Here is a 17,538-nt window from a genome sequence, read left to right as displayed (position 1 = left end):
AAATGTTGCGTATTGCTGAATATTTTAGCAATGCATACTTGCAAGCGACAGAAATGGCAAGACTTACATTTTTATATTTCAAGTACTGAATAGCACATGTAAGAATTCTACCTGCCTTTTGTGGCACAAACAAATAGATGTATGAGCAACCAATAGAAAGAACTCTGCTGTCCCACCTGTTGTGCATCTCCCACAGTTTAGCTCCCATCCTCATCTCCCAGACGCAGACCAATCCCTCACCTCCGCCGCTCACAATCTTCCAATCGTCTGCCTGCACGGAGGTCACGCCCATGTGGTGGGCATAAAGTGATGTCACAGAGGAGCCGGTGCGCAGGTCAAACACCCTCACCCTGAAACAGAACACAGCAAAATCAAGTAGTCATTTCATCTCAAGAAGTGATGTTGCAGGAAGTAGATCAGACAAAGGTGGTCGATTCACTCCACTACTGAAGATATGAAAGGATGCATCTTTACTAGGCTGGTCCCAGATCTGTTTGTGCTCTTGCCACCTCTATTGCTGTTATTTTCAAGCCATGGCATGACAATGAGTGCCAACAAGGAGTTGCCATTATAGAACCAACAGACCGGCACTCAGGCCACATCTTAACTAGGTTACCAGAGGAAACTTGGTGCCTCAGAACAATGCATTACAAAAACAACAACAGAAAACCTATAAGCGATGATCAGAAAAGACAGGCCAACAAAGACAGGAATAAACACCACCACCAGGTGACATTGGGGGGGATTTCATCTGCTTCATCTACTTTAGACCACTTATAAACATATGTTTAATTACTTTAGCCACCAATAACACTCATTCACTCACAGAACCAAAGCTACAAATATTGAAGATGTTTTGAACTGATTAAACACGGTGCTGTTGTAGCATTAATAGAACTAAGAGGAGGATTCTTGGGTCTGGTTTGACGAGCCAAACATGCCCCACGGACCTCCAGCTCCATCTGTTGCCATCAATGCTTTAGTTTATTGGGTCCCACCGCACAGCAGCCAGAGGATGACTTCATGCAAAAAGCTTTCCAAAAGTTCATTACCCAAATTTAATTTATTTGGGGGTGAGCAGATTTAATTTCCGCTTCAATAAATTAAACGAATCAGGGTTGCATAGCTAAATGGGCATTAGCATTGTAACTAAGACGTATGGTAAGACAGGGGTTGCATCCCAAATGGCACCCTATATAGTGCACTACATCTGACCAGAGCCCTATGGGTCCTGGTCAAAAGTAGTGCACTATATAGGGGATAGGGTGACATTTGAGACACTGACATGGCTGCTGAGTAGTGTTATTTCATGGGCGCTCACGCTTCAGCAAAGGGGTTTAAAAGTTACTGTCTGGCAGTCTCCGACAGTCATAAATCTAATGTTTGGAGCGAGCCCTGGTCTTCACTGAGCTGCCAGTGGACAAGCTATTTCACATTAATCAGCATGATCCTTGTTTTCTACTAGCCAGTTGAATGATAGGGAGATATATATATATATATATATATTCCACCGAAATAAACATACCCAAACACATTTTTTCCCCCATGAGATGGCCATAACCAATAACTGGTAACGTTGCATAGTTTTAGGAAGGTCAGGAACTCACCCTTCTGGTAATAAAAAAATAATAATACTCACTTTTGAGGACAAACTCTAGTATATGGTACAGATATTATGAGAATATGAAAATCATATAAGAATGGTCATTTCAATTCTATGAAATGATTTAGTATTTTTTTAATGTTGAGAGAGCTAAATCCGGCTGACAATATGACATTGAGATGAAACTACAATGAACAAAAATATAAACGCAACATGTAAAGTCTTGGTCCCATGTTTCATGAGCTGAAATAAAAAATCCCAGAAACTTTCCATACGCACAAAAAGCTTATTTCTCTAAAATGTTTACATCACTGTTAGTGAGCATTTCTCCTTTGCCAAAATAATCCATCCACCTGACAGGTGTGGCATATCAAGAAGCTGATTAATGATCATTACATAGGTGCACCTTGTGCTGGGGACAATAAAAGGCCATTAAAATGTGCAGTTGTGTCACACAACACAATGTCACAGATGCCTCAAGCTTTGAGGGAGCATGCAATTGGCATGCAGGAATGTCCACCAGCTGTTGCCAGATAATTTTATGTTCATGTCTCCACCATAAGCCACCTCCAACATCGTTTTAGCGAATTTGGCAGTACGTTCAACCGGCCTCACAACCACAGACCACGTGTACCCTGCCAGCCCAGGACCTCAACACCGTGGGGTGTTGAGGAGTATTTCTGTCTGTAAAAAAGCCTGTTTAGTGGGGGAAATCATTCTGATTGGCTGGGTTCCCTACTGGGTGGGCCTGGCTGCCAAGTGGGTGGGCCTATACCCTCCAAGGCCCAGTCATGAGGTGGGTGGGCCCTTGCCCAGTCATGAGAAATCCATAAATTAGGTCAACGAACGATAAAGGCTTGCGCTCCTTTTTTAAATTCGTGTTTAGCTGTTACCATAGGTACCCTTGATTCAAAAGTCGATTGTGATTGATTGTGTGAAAGACATTTTACGCAACCTATTTGATAACACACCGGAGGATGTTAAGTTAACAACATGCCCATCGAGAGAACACATCGGAAACCGACGACACTGCGCCTAGGACCAGCCCCACGCAACCCCCTGCCTATCCTGGTGAAATTCTTACGATACACTGACAGGGAGAAGTTCCGGCTCAGAGCCAAAGAGCGTAGGACTTTCAATGGAAGGAGACAAAAGTGGAGTTTTTCCCTGACTTTTTGAGGCATATGTGCATGAAATGGTGACTGAAATACTCGTTGCAATATCCCGCCGTGTTCTGGGTTACTTTGAGAGGATCATTACGTCGTTTCACAGACCCAAGAGGCAAAGAATTGTGTCATGGACGTCAATGAGGCCAAACAAATTGAGTAGCGTGGGAGGCTATGGAAGTTCCGCATGGTGGCAATGGTTCATCACGGATGGACTAACATTTTTCTCTAAGGCGATATAACTTCCCATGTTGTGAGTAACAGTCTCATCGAGTGTTTATTCTACGAATGCTGCCTATAATTTATTTATCTTTCTGGTTTACAGCTGACATCATTATAGTACTAGATTAAGCAGGACTATAGTCCAAGCATATCATTCTGTATTATGGCTATAGTGGGTCTAATAACAGCAATAGTGGGTCAATATAGACCACAACAGGTGTGTTCGTGCCATGAGTGATGGGCACAAGCCAAAGTGTTAGTCAGCTTATTTTATTTTATCATTATTATGACTTATACCGGTTTCTCTTTTGTGGCTGACCTCAGTTTACATTCCTGTCTTTTGGATCTATACAGTTCATGTATCAGTCTCCACGAGAAAGGTAATCTCTTCTCTTTGCGAGAATAACGATCAGCCTGTCTTTATGTTTGATGTTTTTATTGATTTATGTCATCTCTATGACATGTCATATTTGTCATTTCAAAATGTATATGGTCATGCCTATATTTGGCGTTGGTAAAACGTGCTAATTCTAGTTGGAGCATCAGCGCTCGGAAGACCTCAGGACACTTCACACGAATGAAGGCCTGGTTTAGGGGGGAGGGAGATTTTTATTTTGTATGTTCCTTTTTTTGAACCTTGTGGGGTTGGGGGATGTTTATGACATATTTGTTCTATGGAAAGTTTAGTGTTCTAGGTGGGAGGTACTATACTACCAGTTCTTCACTTTCATTGATTCGCTAAGCAGTGGCTACCAGAAACGCATCGATTTAAAATATTCTAACACTCGTCATGTTGTGGTAATAATATATTTACAACCTTTCAGATAATGACCAATGTGATTCAAGTTACGTCTTGGAATGGGAACGGACTAGGTTCATATTGAATTATCTTAAACGAAAACACTCAGACGCGATTATGCTCCAAGAGACCCACCTACTGGAAAAGGATGCTCCTAGGGTGGGTGACAGATGGGTGGGGAGTGCTTACCATAATACATTCAACCAACAAAAAAAAGAGGTGTCTCTATTCTATTTTCCAAAGGTATACATGTTCAAGTGGAAAAAGAGTTTAAGGACAAAGAGGGATGAATCTTGATTTTACTTGTAAAGATTTCAGGACAAAATATAATATTGGGAAATATTTATGCTCCAAATGAAGAGGACCCAGACTTCTTCCTTCAACTTAACAAAATAATGCTGGATTTAGGTGGTTTTCCTCTGGTACTGGGGGGGATTATAAAAATCAGGTCCCTGATGCTTTTTTAGATAGATCCAAAACTGGTCTAACCAGGACCTCAAACTCAAGAAGCAATTAAAATACTGTGTAAAGATGTTGGTCTTTATGATATATGGAGATTGATCAATCCAACCGCTCGCAATTACACATTCTTTTCAAATAGGCACACTGTTTATTCATGCATCGACTAATTTCTGATCTCACACACTCTCATAGATAAAGTGGGTGCTTACAATGTGGGCACGGTAGCTATGACAGATCATGCACCCATTGATCTGACTGTTGGAATAGGAGAAGAAAGATAACATTTTAAATATTGGCGGATGAACACCAGCCTCTTACAGGACAAGGCGTTTTGTGAATTCCTTACATTTACATTTTTACATTTTAGTCATTTAGCAGACGCTCTTATCCAGAGCGACTTACAGTAGTGAATGCATACATTTCATTTTCATTTCATACAATTTTTTTATTTTTATTTTTTTCTTATTTTTGTACTTGGCCCCCCGTGGGAATCGAACCCACAACCCTGGCGTTGCAAACACCATGCTCTACCAACTGAGCTACGGGGAAGCACACTTTACCTTAAAACACACTTTACGATATTCTTTGAAACAAACAACAATAGTGCGAAACTGGTACATGTCTGGGAAGCTTTTAAAGCTTACATACGTGGAGTAATGATACAAAGATCAGCTACGATTAAGAAATTAGATAAACAGAAAATTGATAAACTTGAAACAGAGCTTAAAATGCTGGAGAGGGAATATTTCTCCAATCCTAGCAACATTTCTCTGGTAAATCTGACAAACACCAAATACGAGCTGAATATTTTATTCAGTAAAAAAGCGGAATATTCCCTGTACAGGCTGAAACAGAGATGGTACGAATCTAGTGAAAAGGCAGGAAAACTGTTGGCCAGTCAATTGAAATCTAGAGAAACAGCTCGGCAAATAGGTGGAATCAGAAATAAGACAGGCAAGCTGATTACCAATCATAAAGAAATAAACAATATTTCAAGACTTCTTTCAGGAACTTTATACCTCAGACGGTCCTTTAGATATGCAGAAAGCAGAGGCATTCTTTCAGAATCTGAACCTTCCTAAATTAACAGAGGAAGACAGGAATTGGCACGACCGCTCTATTACTTTGGAGGAATTGACCGAAACTATAAGACAAGCACTTTCTGTAGGACGAGGCACGAAACAAGGTGACTGTCTCTCGCCCATCCTATTTATTATAGCATTAGAACCATTAGCAAAAGCTATTAGGCTGCATCAGTCAATCAAAAAGGACTAATATGGGAGGTAGGGAGAATAAACTACTGCTTTATGCAGACGACATATTACTATTAATATCAGACCCCCAACTCTCCATACTGCCTTTACTGGACCTTGTAAATGCATTCTCAGAGATATCGGGCTATAAAGTAAAACTGGACCAAATCTGAAGTAATGCCTCTATCAAAACATTGTCTGAGAAATGACCTCCTCAGCTGGAGGTTTCAATGGGTCCCTAAAAACTTGAGGTACCTGGGGATCGTGTTAATTCCTGGTCTAGAGAACAAGATTTCTGAAAATCTTGACCCACTATTGAACAAAATTCAACTCCAGTTTAAGAGCTGGGATAAAGTATAAATCTCATTATGGGGTAGGATACAGGTTATAAAGATGGTCATAGCTCCTACACTGAACTACGTCATCAGCATGTTACCACTATCCATACCTGTCTATACTTTTAAATCCATGGACAAAATTATTACTGAGTTTGTTTGGGCCGGTAAAAAGGCCAGGATGAAACTAGCGCGATTATAGGCAAAGACTGAGAAGGGAGGAATAAAGCTCCCTAACATGCAATTGTATTAAGAAGTCTTTGTAGCTTCCCAAATAGGCTCTCTCTTTATTGAGAACTCGACTAGGCCAATCTGGGTGGACATGGAGGAAGAATTGAATGCCCCATTCGGAGCATCAGATTATTTGAGTCAACAAAAGGTGGGACTCCAGAATCCAATACTGTCCCATACTAAAATTATATGGAGCCAGATTCATAAGAGAGAGAGAGATCTTCACCTTTCTTGATAAGCTATGCTTCGTTATGGAACAACCCTAAATTGAAAATAGGGGACACATGGTTATTTGGAAAGGTTGGTATAGAAAGGGGATAAAGAACATTAGTTGTCTGTATCAAGAAAACACTTTCACCTCTTTTGAAGAGCTGAGGTCCAAGTATAATACAGAAACAGGACTTTTGGAGGGATCTCCAGCTTAGGTAGGACAAAACAACAAATTCCTAGTACATTACGATATAAGCGTTAAGATAGAAATCCTATGCAAATTACCACATACCGCAGGGCTTATATACAGCCACCTTATAGGTGCATTAAATGGAACTTGTAAGGGTCTAAAGGATGTATGGGAAAAAGACCTGGAGGTAACATTTGGAGAGGAGGAATGGAATATAATAGTACAACAGATGCTCCTTCCTATGAGAGATGCCCGGTCCAAGCTGATTCAATTTAAAGTGTTCAATAGGATTTATTGGACTCCTCTGAGGTTGAACAGAATAGGTTTGATAGAATCCAGACTATGCTGAAGATGTCAGTTAAGTAGAGGTGACATGATCCATATGTTATGTGACTGTCCAAGCTTACATACCTTTTGGCGGAAGGTAATGGAAAAGATTGAGGATATTCTGGCTACCACAATACTTGTAAATCCTGCTTTGCTATTACTGAATATCACTAAGGATATTGATGGACTGAGAAGCTCATGTTTAAACTGGCTAAAAGTAGCTCTAACCACAGCCAAAAGAGTCATACAGAGATACTGGAGGGAGAAGGACTATCCGTATTATAAGGAATGGTATGTGGCCTTGGCAGAAACAGCTTCAAATGAAAGAATGATTTATAAAATGAATTAAAAAGTACGATCTTTGTCCCCATGTGCAGTTGCAAACCGTAGTCTGTTTTTTTTAATGGTGGTTTTGGAGCAGTGGCTTCTTCCTTGCTGAGTGGCCTTTCAGGTTATGTCGATATAGGACTCGTTTTACTGTAAATATAGATACCTTTCTACCTGTTTCCTCCAGCATCTTCACAAGGTCCTTTGCTGTTGTTCTGGGATTGATTTGCAGTTTTCGCACCAAAGTACGTTCATCTCTAGGAGACAGAACGCATCTCCTTCCCGAGTGGTATGACGGCTGCGTGGTCCCATGGTGTTTATACTTGCATACTATTGTTTGTACTGATGAACGTGGTACCTTCATGCATTTGGAAATTGCTCCTAAGGATGAACCAGACATGTGGAGGTCTACAATCGTTTTTCTGAGGTCTTGGCTGATTTATTTTGATTTTCCCATGATGTCAAGCAAAGAGACACTGAGTTTGAAGGTAGGCCTTGAAATACATCCACAGGTACACCTCCAATTGACTCAAATGATGTCAATTAGCCTATCAGCGGCAGCGTAGCCTAGTGGTTAGAGCGTTGGACTAGTAACCGAAAGGTTGCAAGATCGAATCCCCGAGCTGACAAGGTACAAATCTGTCGTTCTGCCCCTGAACAAGGCAGTTAACCCACTGTTCCTAGGCCGTCATTGAAAATAAGAATTTGTTCTTAACTGACTTGCCTAGTTAAATAAATAAAGGTAAAATAAATCAGAAGCTTCTAAAGCCATGACATCATTTTCTGGAATTTTCCAAGCTGTTTAAAGGCACAGTCAACTCCGTGTATGTAAACTTCTGACCCACTGGAATTGTGATACAGTGAATTATAAGTGAAATAATCTGTCTGTAAACAATTGTTGGAAAAATTACTTGTGTCATGCACAAAGTAGATGTCCTAACCGAATTGCCAAAACTATAGTTTGTCATCAATAAATTTGTGGAGTGGTTGAAAACCGAGTTTTAATGACTCCAACCCCAGTCAAATGAAATCAAAGTTTATTTGTCACGTGCGCTGAATACAACCATATGGAAACCATATGTTTGATACCATTCCATTGACTCCATTCCAGCCATTATTATGAGCCGTCCTCCCCTCAGCAGCCTCCATTGGTTCACAGAGCACTTTGTACACATAAATGTCAGTTGCAACCGGTCCAAAACTGCTCAAAGTCCCCCAAATAGGGGACGTAACATCTAAGAGGCTAGACAACACAGTAATGTGAGAGTGGAGCTGTAAACCAGATTAGGAATGACATTGAAGTATTTGAGTGTCTGTCATCTTAAAGGCCCAGTGCAGTCAAAAACATGATTTTCCAGTGTTTTACATATATTTCCACACTTTGAGGTTGGAATAATACTGTGAAAATGATTATATCCTTTTAGTGTAAGAGCTGTTTAAAAAGAGTCAGAGTTTTGGCCTTCCATGGTGACATCACCAGGCGGTAAATTAGTTAATAGCCTCTCTGACAATAACACATTTTCGGTTTTCCCTCTCCACTCAGACCACTTCCAGACAGTCCTAACAAAATGATTGCTTGAGAAATAGACCCTTCTCTAAGCCCCGCCCCAGAATTTTGGCCAACCAATGGATAGCAACTGTCGTCGAGTCCGACACCTCGGACAAGCTCACGTTTCAAATGCATGAAAGCCAATGAGAGCTATGGCAAAACTGAGTTAATAAAAAAAATTGCTAAATTGTTTAAACAGTGCACCTGGGGTACTTGCTAATGTGATTCCTGAAATGCAAAGCCTATTGGAGTATTTTTCTCATCTGAAATTATACTTTTGTTACATTGTTTGCTAGCTCAGCTGGTTAGTTAGCTATCAGTCTCTTTGACCACCAAACGTTAACGCTAGCTAGCCAGCCAGTTAATGTAACTTGGTTTTCTCGAAATGTATGTTAGCTAGCTAAGTTTGCTATATTATGAATCCAACTATCATCTGCTGTCGACATCAGGATACGACTTGAGAGAACTAGTTAGCTCCAAAAGTAGCTTTGAGTGCATTCAGCCATCCAGTGGCTAGCCACTGTACCAGGTTCCCGTGAAGCAATTGTAATGACATTCCACCACAACATACCTGATAGTCTCCTGACTAGCAAGGTGTAGTCTGTGTTCACTTGATTGTGTATTAAAAACACAGTTTGAGATCGTTGTGAGGTTTTTTTTCTTCAGTAGTTTGAATTGGGAACAGAGCTTCCCAGGAAAATGTTGTCTGAGGTTGCAACAGTAACCAAAGGGGGCAGGGCTTAGCGAAGGGTCAATTGCCCGTTGCTAAGAAGCAATTTTTGTTTCTTTCTGAACATTTTATTTGAAAATAGTAAGGTACTTCATTGTTGCTTCATTGTTACACAGAAATGAGTTGATATTGAGATAAAAATGGCTGCATTGGACCTTTAACATCAGTTGAGCTCAATAAAGGTACGTTTAAAACTAGACTGGCAACTATTGAACGTTTTACCACAGAATGCATGAGATTACACTTGATTCAATGAAATGGAAAGGCTAATAGAGGAGACAAAGCAGACAGTATATTTTTCTTTGTTTTAGGGTTGTGGTTTGTTATTTCCTATGGGTACAGGACCACCGGGCACGACCATGGCTCGCCATCCATTCCACCCCTCATCCCTTCCTCTCTCCCTCCCCAGTCCCCAAAATCTTTCCTGTTTGTTCAGATGTGGCCCAGGCAATTATGATCAAGGCAATATTCCAGACAGCCCCGGCCTTATCAGGACCCTCGTTTGCTCCCTAGAAACTTCAGAACGAGCGTGAGAGAGCTACTAATTTGGAGAGAAGAGAGATGGAGAGGAGGAAGAGACGCATTAGGCCCTGGCCTTTGGCCATCCTAATGGACAGCAAGAGCAGACCCGCTGCCTGCCTTCATCTCCCTCGTGCCCCTTTGTCCCTGGCACATCAGACAAGGCCAAATGGTCACAGCCAAGTTGGCCTCCGACTGACTACATACAAGACTACTTAATCAGAGAGGGACATAGGTAAGAGTCTCCTACTTTGTCTGTTATTCTTACAGATGGGGGTCGTACCTTACAAGAACGGCTGTGCCCAACGAGACATAGTGCTGCACATGCTTTCCTCGCTTTTGGCTGTCTACTTAAGGCCTGATGAATTTGGTGAAGGAGTTTGATTTGTAAGGATTCTGCCAAAAGTGCTATGCTTTCACCTGCCAACTCCTGTCCCGCTGTCAGGGACAAGTGCAGATGAGGATGCCTCTCTTTTGTGTCTTTCTTTCCCCATACTGACAGCCAGGTTGCAGATGCGGCGTGTGTGTGTGTGTGCACAGCGGCTGAATGGCGAGGCCACTGGACAGCAATGTGGAGACTGCCATCGTCTGCCACCCCGCTGTTTCCTTCACAAATACCCCCAGGTGATGGGCTGGCTGCAGATAGCACACCATCCTCCCCGACCGACACTCGTTGCCTCCCTCTCCACAAAGAGTCCAGTATTTCACTTCCAATCATTAATTAGGTCCCCTCTCTCTCTCTCTCTCTCTCATAACCAATTTTGATGCTTTGTTTTTCAAGGTATGCCAGTGGAGGTGTGAAAAATTGCTTTTCTTTTCACAACTTTGCAAACACCTGATCCCCTCCCTAGAAGTACGCTGTGATTTGCACCTCCACGTTCCAATATTTCTAATCAGTTGTAATTGTGTGTTGAGGAATATTGTGTTGTGATAAACAGTTATTGCATCTGACTTGAACCTGGAAGGTATACCCAAGGGAGCCACAGGCACTACGGTGGTGTTCAAACTTGTCAGACAAAAGTATGTGAGACAGATTTTAACACCATAGTGCCTATATGTGTGTGTGTGTGTGTACCCAGCTGGTGTGGTGACACATACGGCAGTCCCATACCTCCTATCTTTGTTTCCACAGACGAGCATGTGAGGAGGGCTGTCTCTCAGGTTGACACAGGAGAAGTCTCCCGCTGAGTTCCCCACAGACATCTCCGACTGGCCTGTCTCTAGGCTGTACACCTGGATCTGAACACACATACCAACACAGTTAAGACTCATTCACTACTGTTGCAAAAGTTAGCACCAGAGGCAACACATAGAGGTTATTTGACAATGGCTTCTGTTGCTACAGACATATTTATTCATCCCTGAACACTGCAGCAAGAATTAGACAGCACCTGCATATGAGCAGATAAAATGCTGTTGAGGGAGTCATTCAGTAGTGGATACAGCAGAGTAAATAGTCACAATGTACTCTAAATCCAGCAACAGCGTCAGACTTAAGGCAGTAAAGACAACTTTCTAGTCATGCACACACTGGACTGGACGATATGGACAAAATCCATATCACGATAAATTGACTGAATTATCACAATAACGATAAATAGCAAGATATGTTTATAACATTAATGTGAACCAGTTCTACATTCTTTTTTTTATATCACCTTAAAACTAGGCTACTATTATTACTTTGAATGTTGTGGCTATCAATTGTCCCATTAACAATCACCCATATTAGGAGACTTATTTCATTTCAAACTTCACATTTCTCCAGTATAGGCTTCTTATCGTAAGGAACAATATCAGCAAAATGTCCACGATAGGTGGTTGGTTCAGTCGGTGTCGCTCATTTTCGGTTTATCGTCCCAGCTCTATCACCAACACGCCCTAATACACACACAGCACTATTGGCAAAGTCTGAGAGCTACTGAATTATGCATCTGAATCTCCCAAGATGCCTTTCAGAAGTGTGCCGAGTTAAAAGCCCACTGAGAATCACTCACACTTGTCTGTCTGTCTGAGCTAATAGACTTCTCACAACCCTTTCCTTCGACTCACATTTACAAAGGAATTCATCTCTGTGCTGTTACCAGGCAGAAGACGATGCTTTGTAACAGATACAATTAATTGTGTTCCCTCCAGTCAGAGAGAGAGAAAGGTGGATAAGAGAGAGAGTGGGGAGAGGAAAGAGAGTGGGGAGAGGAAAGAGAGTATGTAAGAGAAAGGCAGAGGAACCAAAAGAGGGAGAGAGATAGAGATGAAAGAGAGCAGGCAGCATGATGTAAGGCTTGAGAAAGTGCCAGCTGTTTTGTGTTTCCTATTTTGGCCACATAGCCTTAATTGTGAGATGGCCCTGAGCGCTGCATGCCAAAATCACACACAGACGGACGTACAGACACACACACAAGACTTTGAAATGACAGCTTGGACTGGGGGGTAGGATGAAAGGGAAGGAGAGGTAAGGGGGCTGTCTGCCTGCATGTCTTTCTTTCGATTAATCATCACCTTTTTGGGGAGGAGGTTTGATTAAAAAGCATCCCAAACCAGCTATTATGTGGAGGAGCCATCAGGGCAGTTTAAAAGCTAATGTCCAACCAGTTAAGTGGGCACTTCAGCATGTGTTGATGAAAGGAATCATGGCTTGGCTACAGCAGTCATCGGGTTAACGTGCCTGATAGATTCCTAGTGGGATAGTTAGGGGGGAAAAAGGAACCTCTAATCTATAATTTGTCCTAACTCACTCCCTTCACCAGTCCCTTTGTTTGGTAAACAAACACATATGTCCCTTATCTATTGTCAAATAATGCAATGAGTTGATGAGTTCATGTTGCATTAGACTTTCAGGTGCATTGTTTAAAAAGGCAGTGCAGTTAAATGTGATTTTGCTGTTTTTTTCCTCATATTTCCACACTATGAGGTCGAAATAACACTCTGAAATTGTGAAAATTACAATAAATGCCTTTTTGATTAAGAGCTGTTAGAAGAAAAAAAAATCCTGGAATTTCAGCCTTATCAGATGGGATGGAACTTTTAGCCCACATCATGACGTCACAAGGTGATCTGATTATAATAGACCAATGACTGTTCATCTGGGTAAGGGGGTGGGCCCTGGACCATGCTATCAGCCAATCAGGGCTGTATATGTAAATATCTTCACATTTCTTTCCGAACGCCCACACAGACTGAGCATTTCAAGGGCCAAAGGAGGCTCAGGGAAATAAATTACTACAAATATATTCTGGAGTTAGTTTCATGAAATAAACACACACAGTGATTTGTTAGACAAACATTGGTGATTTAAAAACATAATTACAAAGACTGCATGGGGGCTTTAAGCTAATGCTTTTAAACAAGTTGATCTACAGAACATAGACTGACATGGACATAAATTACGCTCAAAGAGTTTGAAGATATGCCTACAAAGCAACCGGTCAGAAGTGAATCAAGAGCATTTATCTAAAGGACAAAACGGAACAGGTCACACTTTCCCCTGAACAAATATACACTGAGTGTACAAAACACCTGCTTTTTCCATGATATAGACTGACCAGGTAAATCCTGATGAAAGCTATGATCCCTTATTGATGTCACCTGTTAAATCCACTTCAATCAGTATAGATGAGAATTTGTTGAATTTGTAATCTCTCCTTTATATTTAACAGGTTAAAGGAGGATGTTGAAACCTCGAGACAATTGAGACATGGATTGTGTATGCGTGCCATTCAGAGGCTGAATGGGCAAGACAAAGATTTACAGTAAGTGCCTTTGAACGGGATATGGTAGTAGGTGCCAGGCGCAACGGTTTGAGTGGGTCAAGAACTACAACGCTGCTGGGTTTTTCACAAACAACAGTTTCCCCTATGTATCACGAATGCTCCACCACCCGAAGGACATCCAGCCAACTTCACACAACTGTGGGAAGCATTGGAGTCGACATGTGCTAGCATCCCTGTCGAACACTTTCGACACCTTGTAGAGTCCATGCCCAGATTAACTGAGGCTGTTCTGAGGGCAAAAGGTGGTGAAACTCAATATTAGGAAGGTTATGTACACTCCGTACCAAATGGTTCTGTTCTGTGTAATCTATGTAATGGTTGTGTTCTGTGTTAGGTCTACAAGCCGTGCCGCCTGTGGTTTTACCAGCTCTATTCTGGGTGGCCGGAGGGTACAGGGTAACAGGAGCCCAGTAGAGAGCAGCTGAGCAGATGTCCAGACCCCCAGGTCCACTAGAAAGGGAAGGATTGGGGAGTTGGGGGTGTAGGTCCCCTGGCAGGGGAGAGGGAGTAGTAATGAGGACCTGGAGACTGACTGCTAGCTGACTGGCTGACTCTCGCAGACACCAGACAGACATAGACCGGCCAATAGACACAGTCATGAACAAGACACAGATATCGACATAAGACACAGACAGACACGTAAGAGACAGGAAAGGCAAACGGACAGACAGACAAGAGAAGAGTGGCACATCGTTTGACCTGGATAACAAAGATAATTCATGTCATAATACATCCAAAACATTTAGCTCGTAGAAAAGCAACCAATCATAGTGATGACTCACTTTTCAGTGTGAAAAGAGAGAGATAACATGTCTGGATGCTACCACCATTTCTTTGACAGCTTTTAATTAGGCATATGTCTTCTCATTAAATAGCATATAACACATTCTGCCTCGCCAGAGTCTGTTGGCAATTCTTACTTCCCTCTTCGCAGTAGGAAAATGCTGTCAGAAACACTATGAAACCGATAGACTTGTTAAAGCGGATTAAAAGTTGTAATTTTTAAGTTTAATTAGTGAAGGGAAAATGTGACAATCATGAATTGGCATAATTTTGTGAAGATGAGCTAGCTAGGTCTATAGTGGAGAAAGAAAACAAAAGAAACTCAATGCTCAATCTAATACATGACCAATACCATATCAAATATACAAACTTAGAGATGTTGCCTTAGAATATTTGATTGGATAGTGAAACTATTCAAGTAGCCGACACAATTGTGGACGGAAAGACACACCAACAAAAAGTGTACCAAGATCTATGGAGCTGGCAGCCTATATGACTTCTCTCTTGATTGTAGAAGCAGAACTCCAGTTCATAATATGATTTAGTTTAGCTGTAATCTCTTGTTAACCCAGCAGTAAAATCGAGTGAAATTTGGTCCGATGCATGATCAACTTCTGTGTTCATACTTAGAAATCGAGAAGTTAGAAATTGATAGCTCAGGCAAAAGTCCCCCCCCTTCCGATCTGTGTGGGCACACATGCAAAGCACTCGAGGCAAAGCAGTAGAAGCACCGCCTTCGCCCAATCCTGATACGTCCAAATAACCAGTGACGATACCCCAAAAAATGGAACGAATGCCCTTCGTTATCTCACGCATTCCATTCAGTCCCGGTAGATTCTTTGGTCTACATGCAGAATCTGCCCACGGGAGATCAGTTTAGCTGTAACCTTGAGAGGAAGGAGTAAAGTTATCCCTCAAACTTTCTCTAAGGTCCACTATGTGGTGCTGTCGGGCTAATATAACAACATCAGCAATGAGAACATTGTAATGATGTCAGGGGGAGAGTCTGCCAAAGACCTGTCGAACCAACAGACAGAGGCTCCATTTGGGACCGGTCCCTAGTCACTTGACTAATTACTTAAGTACCAGTATCGGTGCCTAAACAAAACATACAACTTTTAAGAGGAGAGAGACAGACTGAGGTTTTTATCTAAGTGGGTTTTTGAAACAGTGAGATATTTATTTTTGTCACAAAACACAGAAAAAAATATCTCCTTGCAAAGATTTGTCTTGAAATACACTGGAAAGCATGACAATGATTTCGTATTGAAACCCAAACCTGATCCCTGAGCAACTCTTTTGTCTCCTGGGTATGTAATCTGCAGAGGGATAAATAAAGGTATGAGCCTCCGTTAGGAGCAGGGTCCTTAGATACAAGACATTAATAGACGCAAACAGCAACTTCTTTGGGAACAAGAGACTAAACTTGTTTAGTGTGCGTGTGTGTGAGAGAGTTTGTGCGTTAAGAGAGTAAACTAAATACTACAGTAATTAGGAACAATACCCAGTAGGAGTAGTTCAGCTATTTCTATGCCCACAATCCCCAGCGGGTGGCCCCATTTCTGTCCCAGGTTCCCCAAGTTGGGGTGCACCACCCCATTGGGGTTCCAGAGACTAAATACACTCAGATTGGTGCATTGCTACTCAGACTCAGAGAGACGCAGGTTTGGGGTGACATAATAGGGTTGCAATTCATTTAGGGCTTAAATTCAACCCTATACTAACATCAATAAAAGCCTAATTCAAGGTTGGCCAATTTGTAGCCGTCCAAATGTGTTGAGTGCTTAGAAACATAATGGTGTGGGCTTCAGTTTTGGCTTTGCGCATAGCTTTGGCATACCTACCTCAATTTAACCCTGTTCCCAACTCCAAGGACAGTAGAACAAAAGCCACAGCTGGGTTGTATTTATTAGGCATCAAAATAAAAATTGTGGAAAACGGCCTGGAACAAAGTTGTGCCCTGATGAATAGGACCATGTAAAAAGACTACTTTAGTACACTGTTGATGCACCCACCTTGTTGCCTCCATCGTTCATGGCCCAGCCACAGCTCTTGACCCCCAGGGCAGCGTGAGAGGCCGAGGCATCCAGACAGGTGATGGGGTGGCCGTAGACGGTGTGGAGCACCCGCGGTTCCAAGTCCTCAGGGGCCAGAAGGTACACCGTCTCCCCAGCAGACAGGGCCACCAGGGGGACATTGTCCCCTCCTCGCCCCCCGGCCCCTGGCACCACAACTATAGACTCCACCTGGGACCAGAGCCTCTGTTAGAACAAATTATAACAAATGTATTCAGCCTGCTGACTACTGTCACAGGGAGTGAGACGTCTAAAGTAGCTCCCATATGAAAAGTCCAGTTGCACTGTTAATGAACAAACTATTATGGTATAATGGATTGACTGTGACATAAGGTTGAAATTGAAATCACAACAGCACACTGGATCAATGTAGACACCCCATCATTGCTACAGGGAATTGTATCATAATCCTCATTAAAATTATGAAGCTGATGGTGCTTTTCCAGACAAAACAGAGACAGACAGACAGACAGACAGACAGACAGACAGACAGACAGACAGACAGACAGACAGACAGACAGACAGACAGACAGACAGACAGACAGACAGACAGACAGACAGACAGACAGACAGACAGACAGACAGACAGACAGACAGACAGAGAGAAAGAGAGTGAGGTAGACTCACAGGTTTGGGTAGCGTGGCCTGGCAGAGGGTCCTCCAGTAGCCCCTCTCATCAGGCTGGTCCAGCCGGACGTCTAGCCCAGCAGCAGTAGCCAAGGTGGGGCTCTCCTGGCTCAGAGCCAGGGCGTGGACCCTCCCAGGGATCTGGAAGTGGTGGACGGGCTCCTGTCCCGTCTCTGTGCTCCACACATCCACACATCCTACACAGGAGAAGAATATACAGTTAACATGTACCCAAAGACTTCTCAGTGTGGCCATCCATGTGTCCATACACCTTAGTGGAACTTGGTAATAAAGTGTGAACTGTACATCTGCCTCCTGCCAGTCATTATCATGCCTTCTACCAGAGGCACCAGGGTGGTT

General features: G+C 42.4%; 1 protein-coding gene across 5 annotated transcripts in view; it reads right to left on the bottom strand.

Moving 5' to 3' along the window:
* fbxw8 (F-box and WD repeat domain containing 8) overlaps positions 1-17,538 on the bottom strand; it is a 73,552-nt gene that overhangs the window by 43,346 nt on the left and 12,668 nt on the right. For 4 of the 5 annotated variants that reach the window (XR_014382494.1, XM_014171230.3, XM_014171229.3 and 1 more), the window contains 4 exons: positions 17,179-17,375; positions 16,492-16,737; positions 11,035-11,162; positions 177-350 (listed from right to left, as the gene is read on the bottom strand). Coding sequence is in view for 4 of the 5 variants with exons in the window: in XM_014171230.3 (XP_014026705.1) it covers positions 177-350; positions 11,035-11,162; positions 16,492-16,737; positions 17,179-17,375 (745 nt within the window). In the remaining variant the exon portion in view is untranslated. The remainder of the gene's footprint in view (positions 1-176; positions 351-11,034; positions 11,163-16,491; positions 16,738-17,178; positions 17,376-17,538) is intronic. The other variant, XM_014171228.3, reaches the window with a different exon arrangement.

This window comes from Salmo salar, chromosome 24 (assembly GCF_965601325.2).
Source record: "Salmo salar chromosome 24, fSalSal1, whole genome shotgun sequence".
Lineage (NCBI taxonomy): Eukaryota > Metazoa > Chordata > Actinopteri > Salmoniformes > Salmonidae > Salmo > Salmo salar.
Note: the sequence above shows the minus strand (reverse complement) of the source record. Positions and strands in the feature narration are given on the sequence as shown.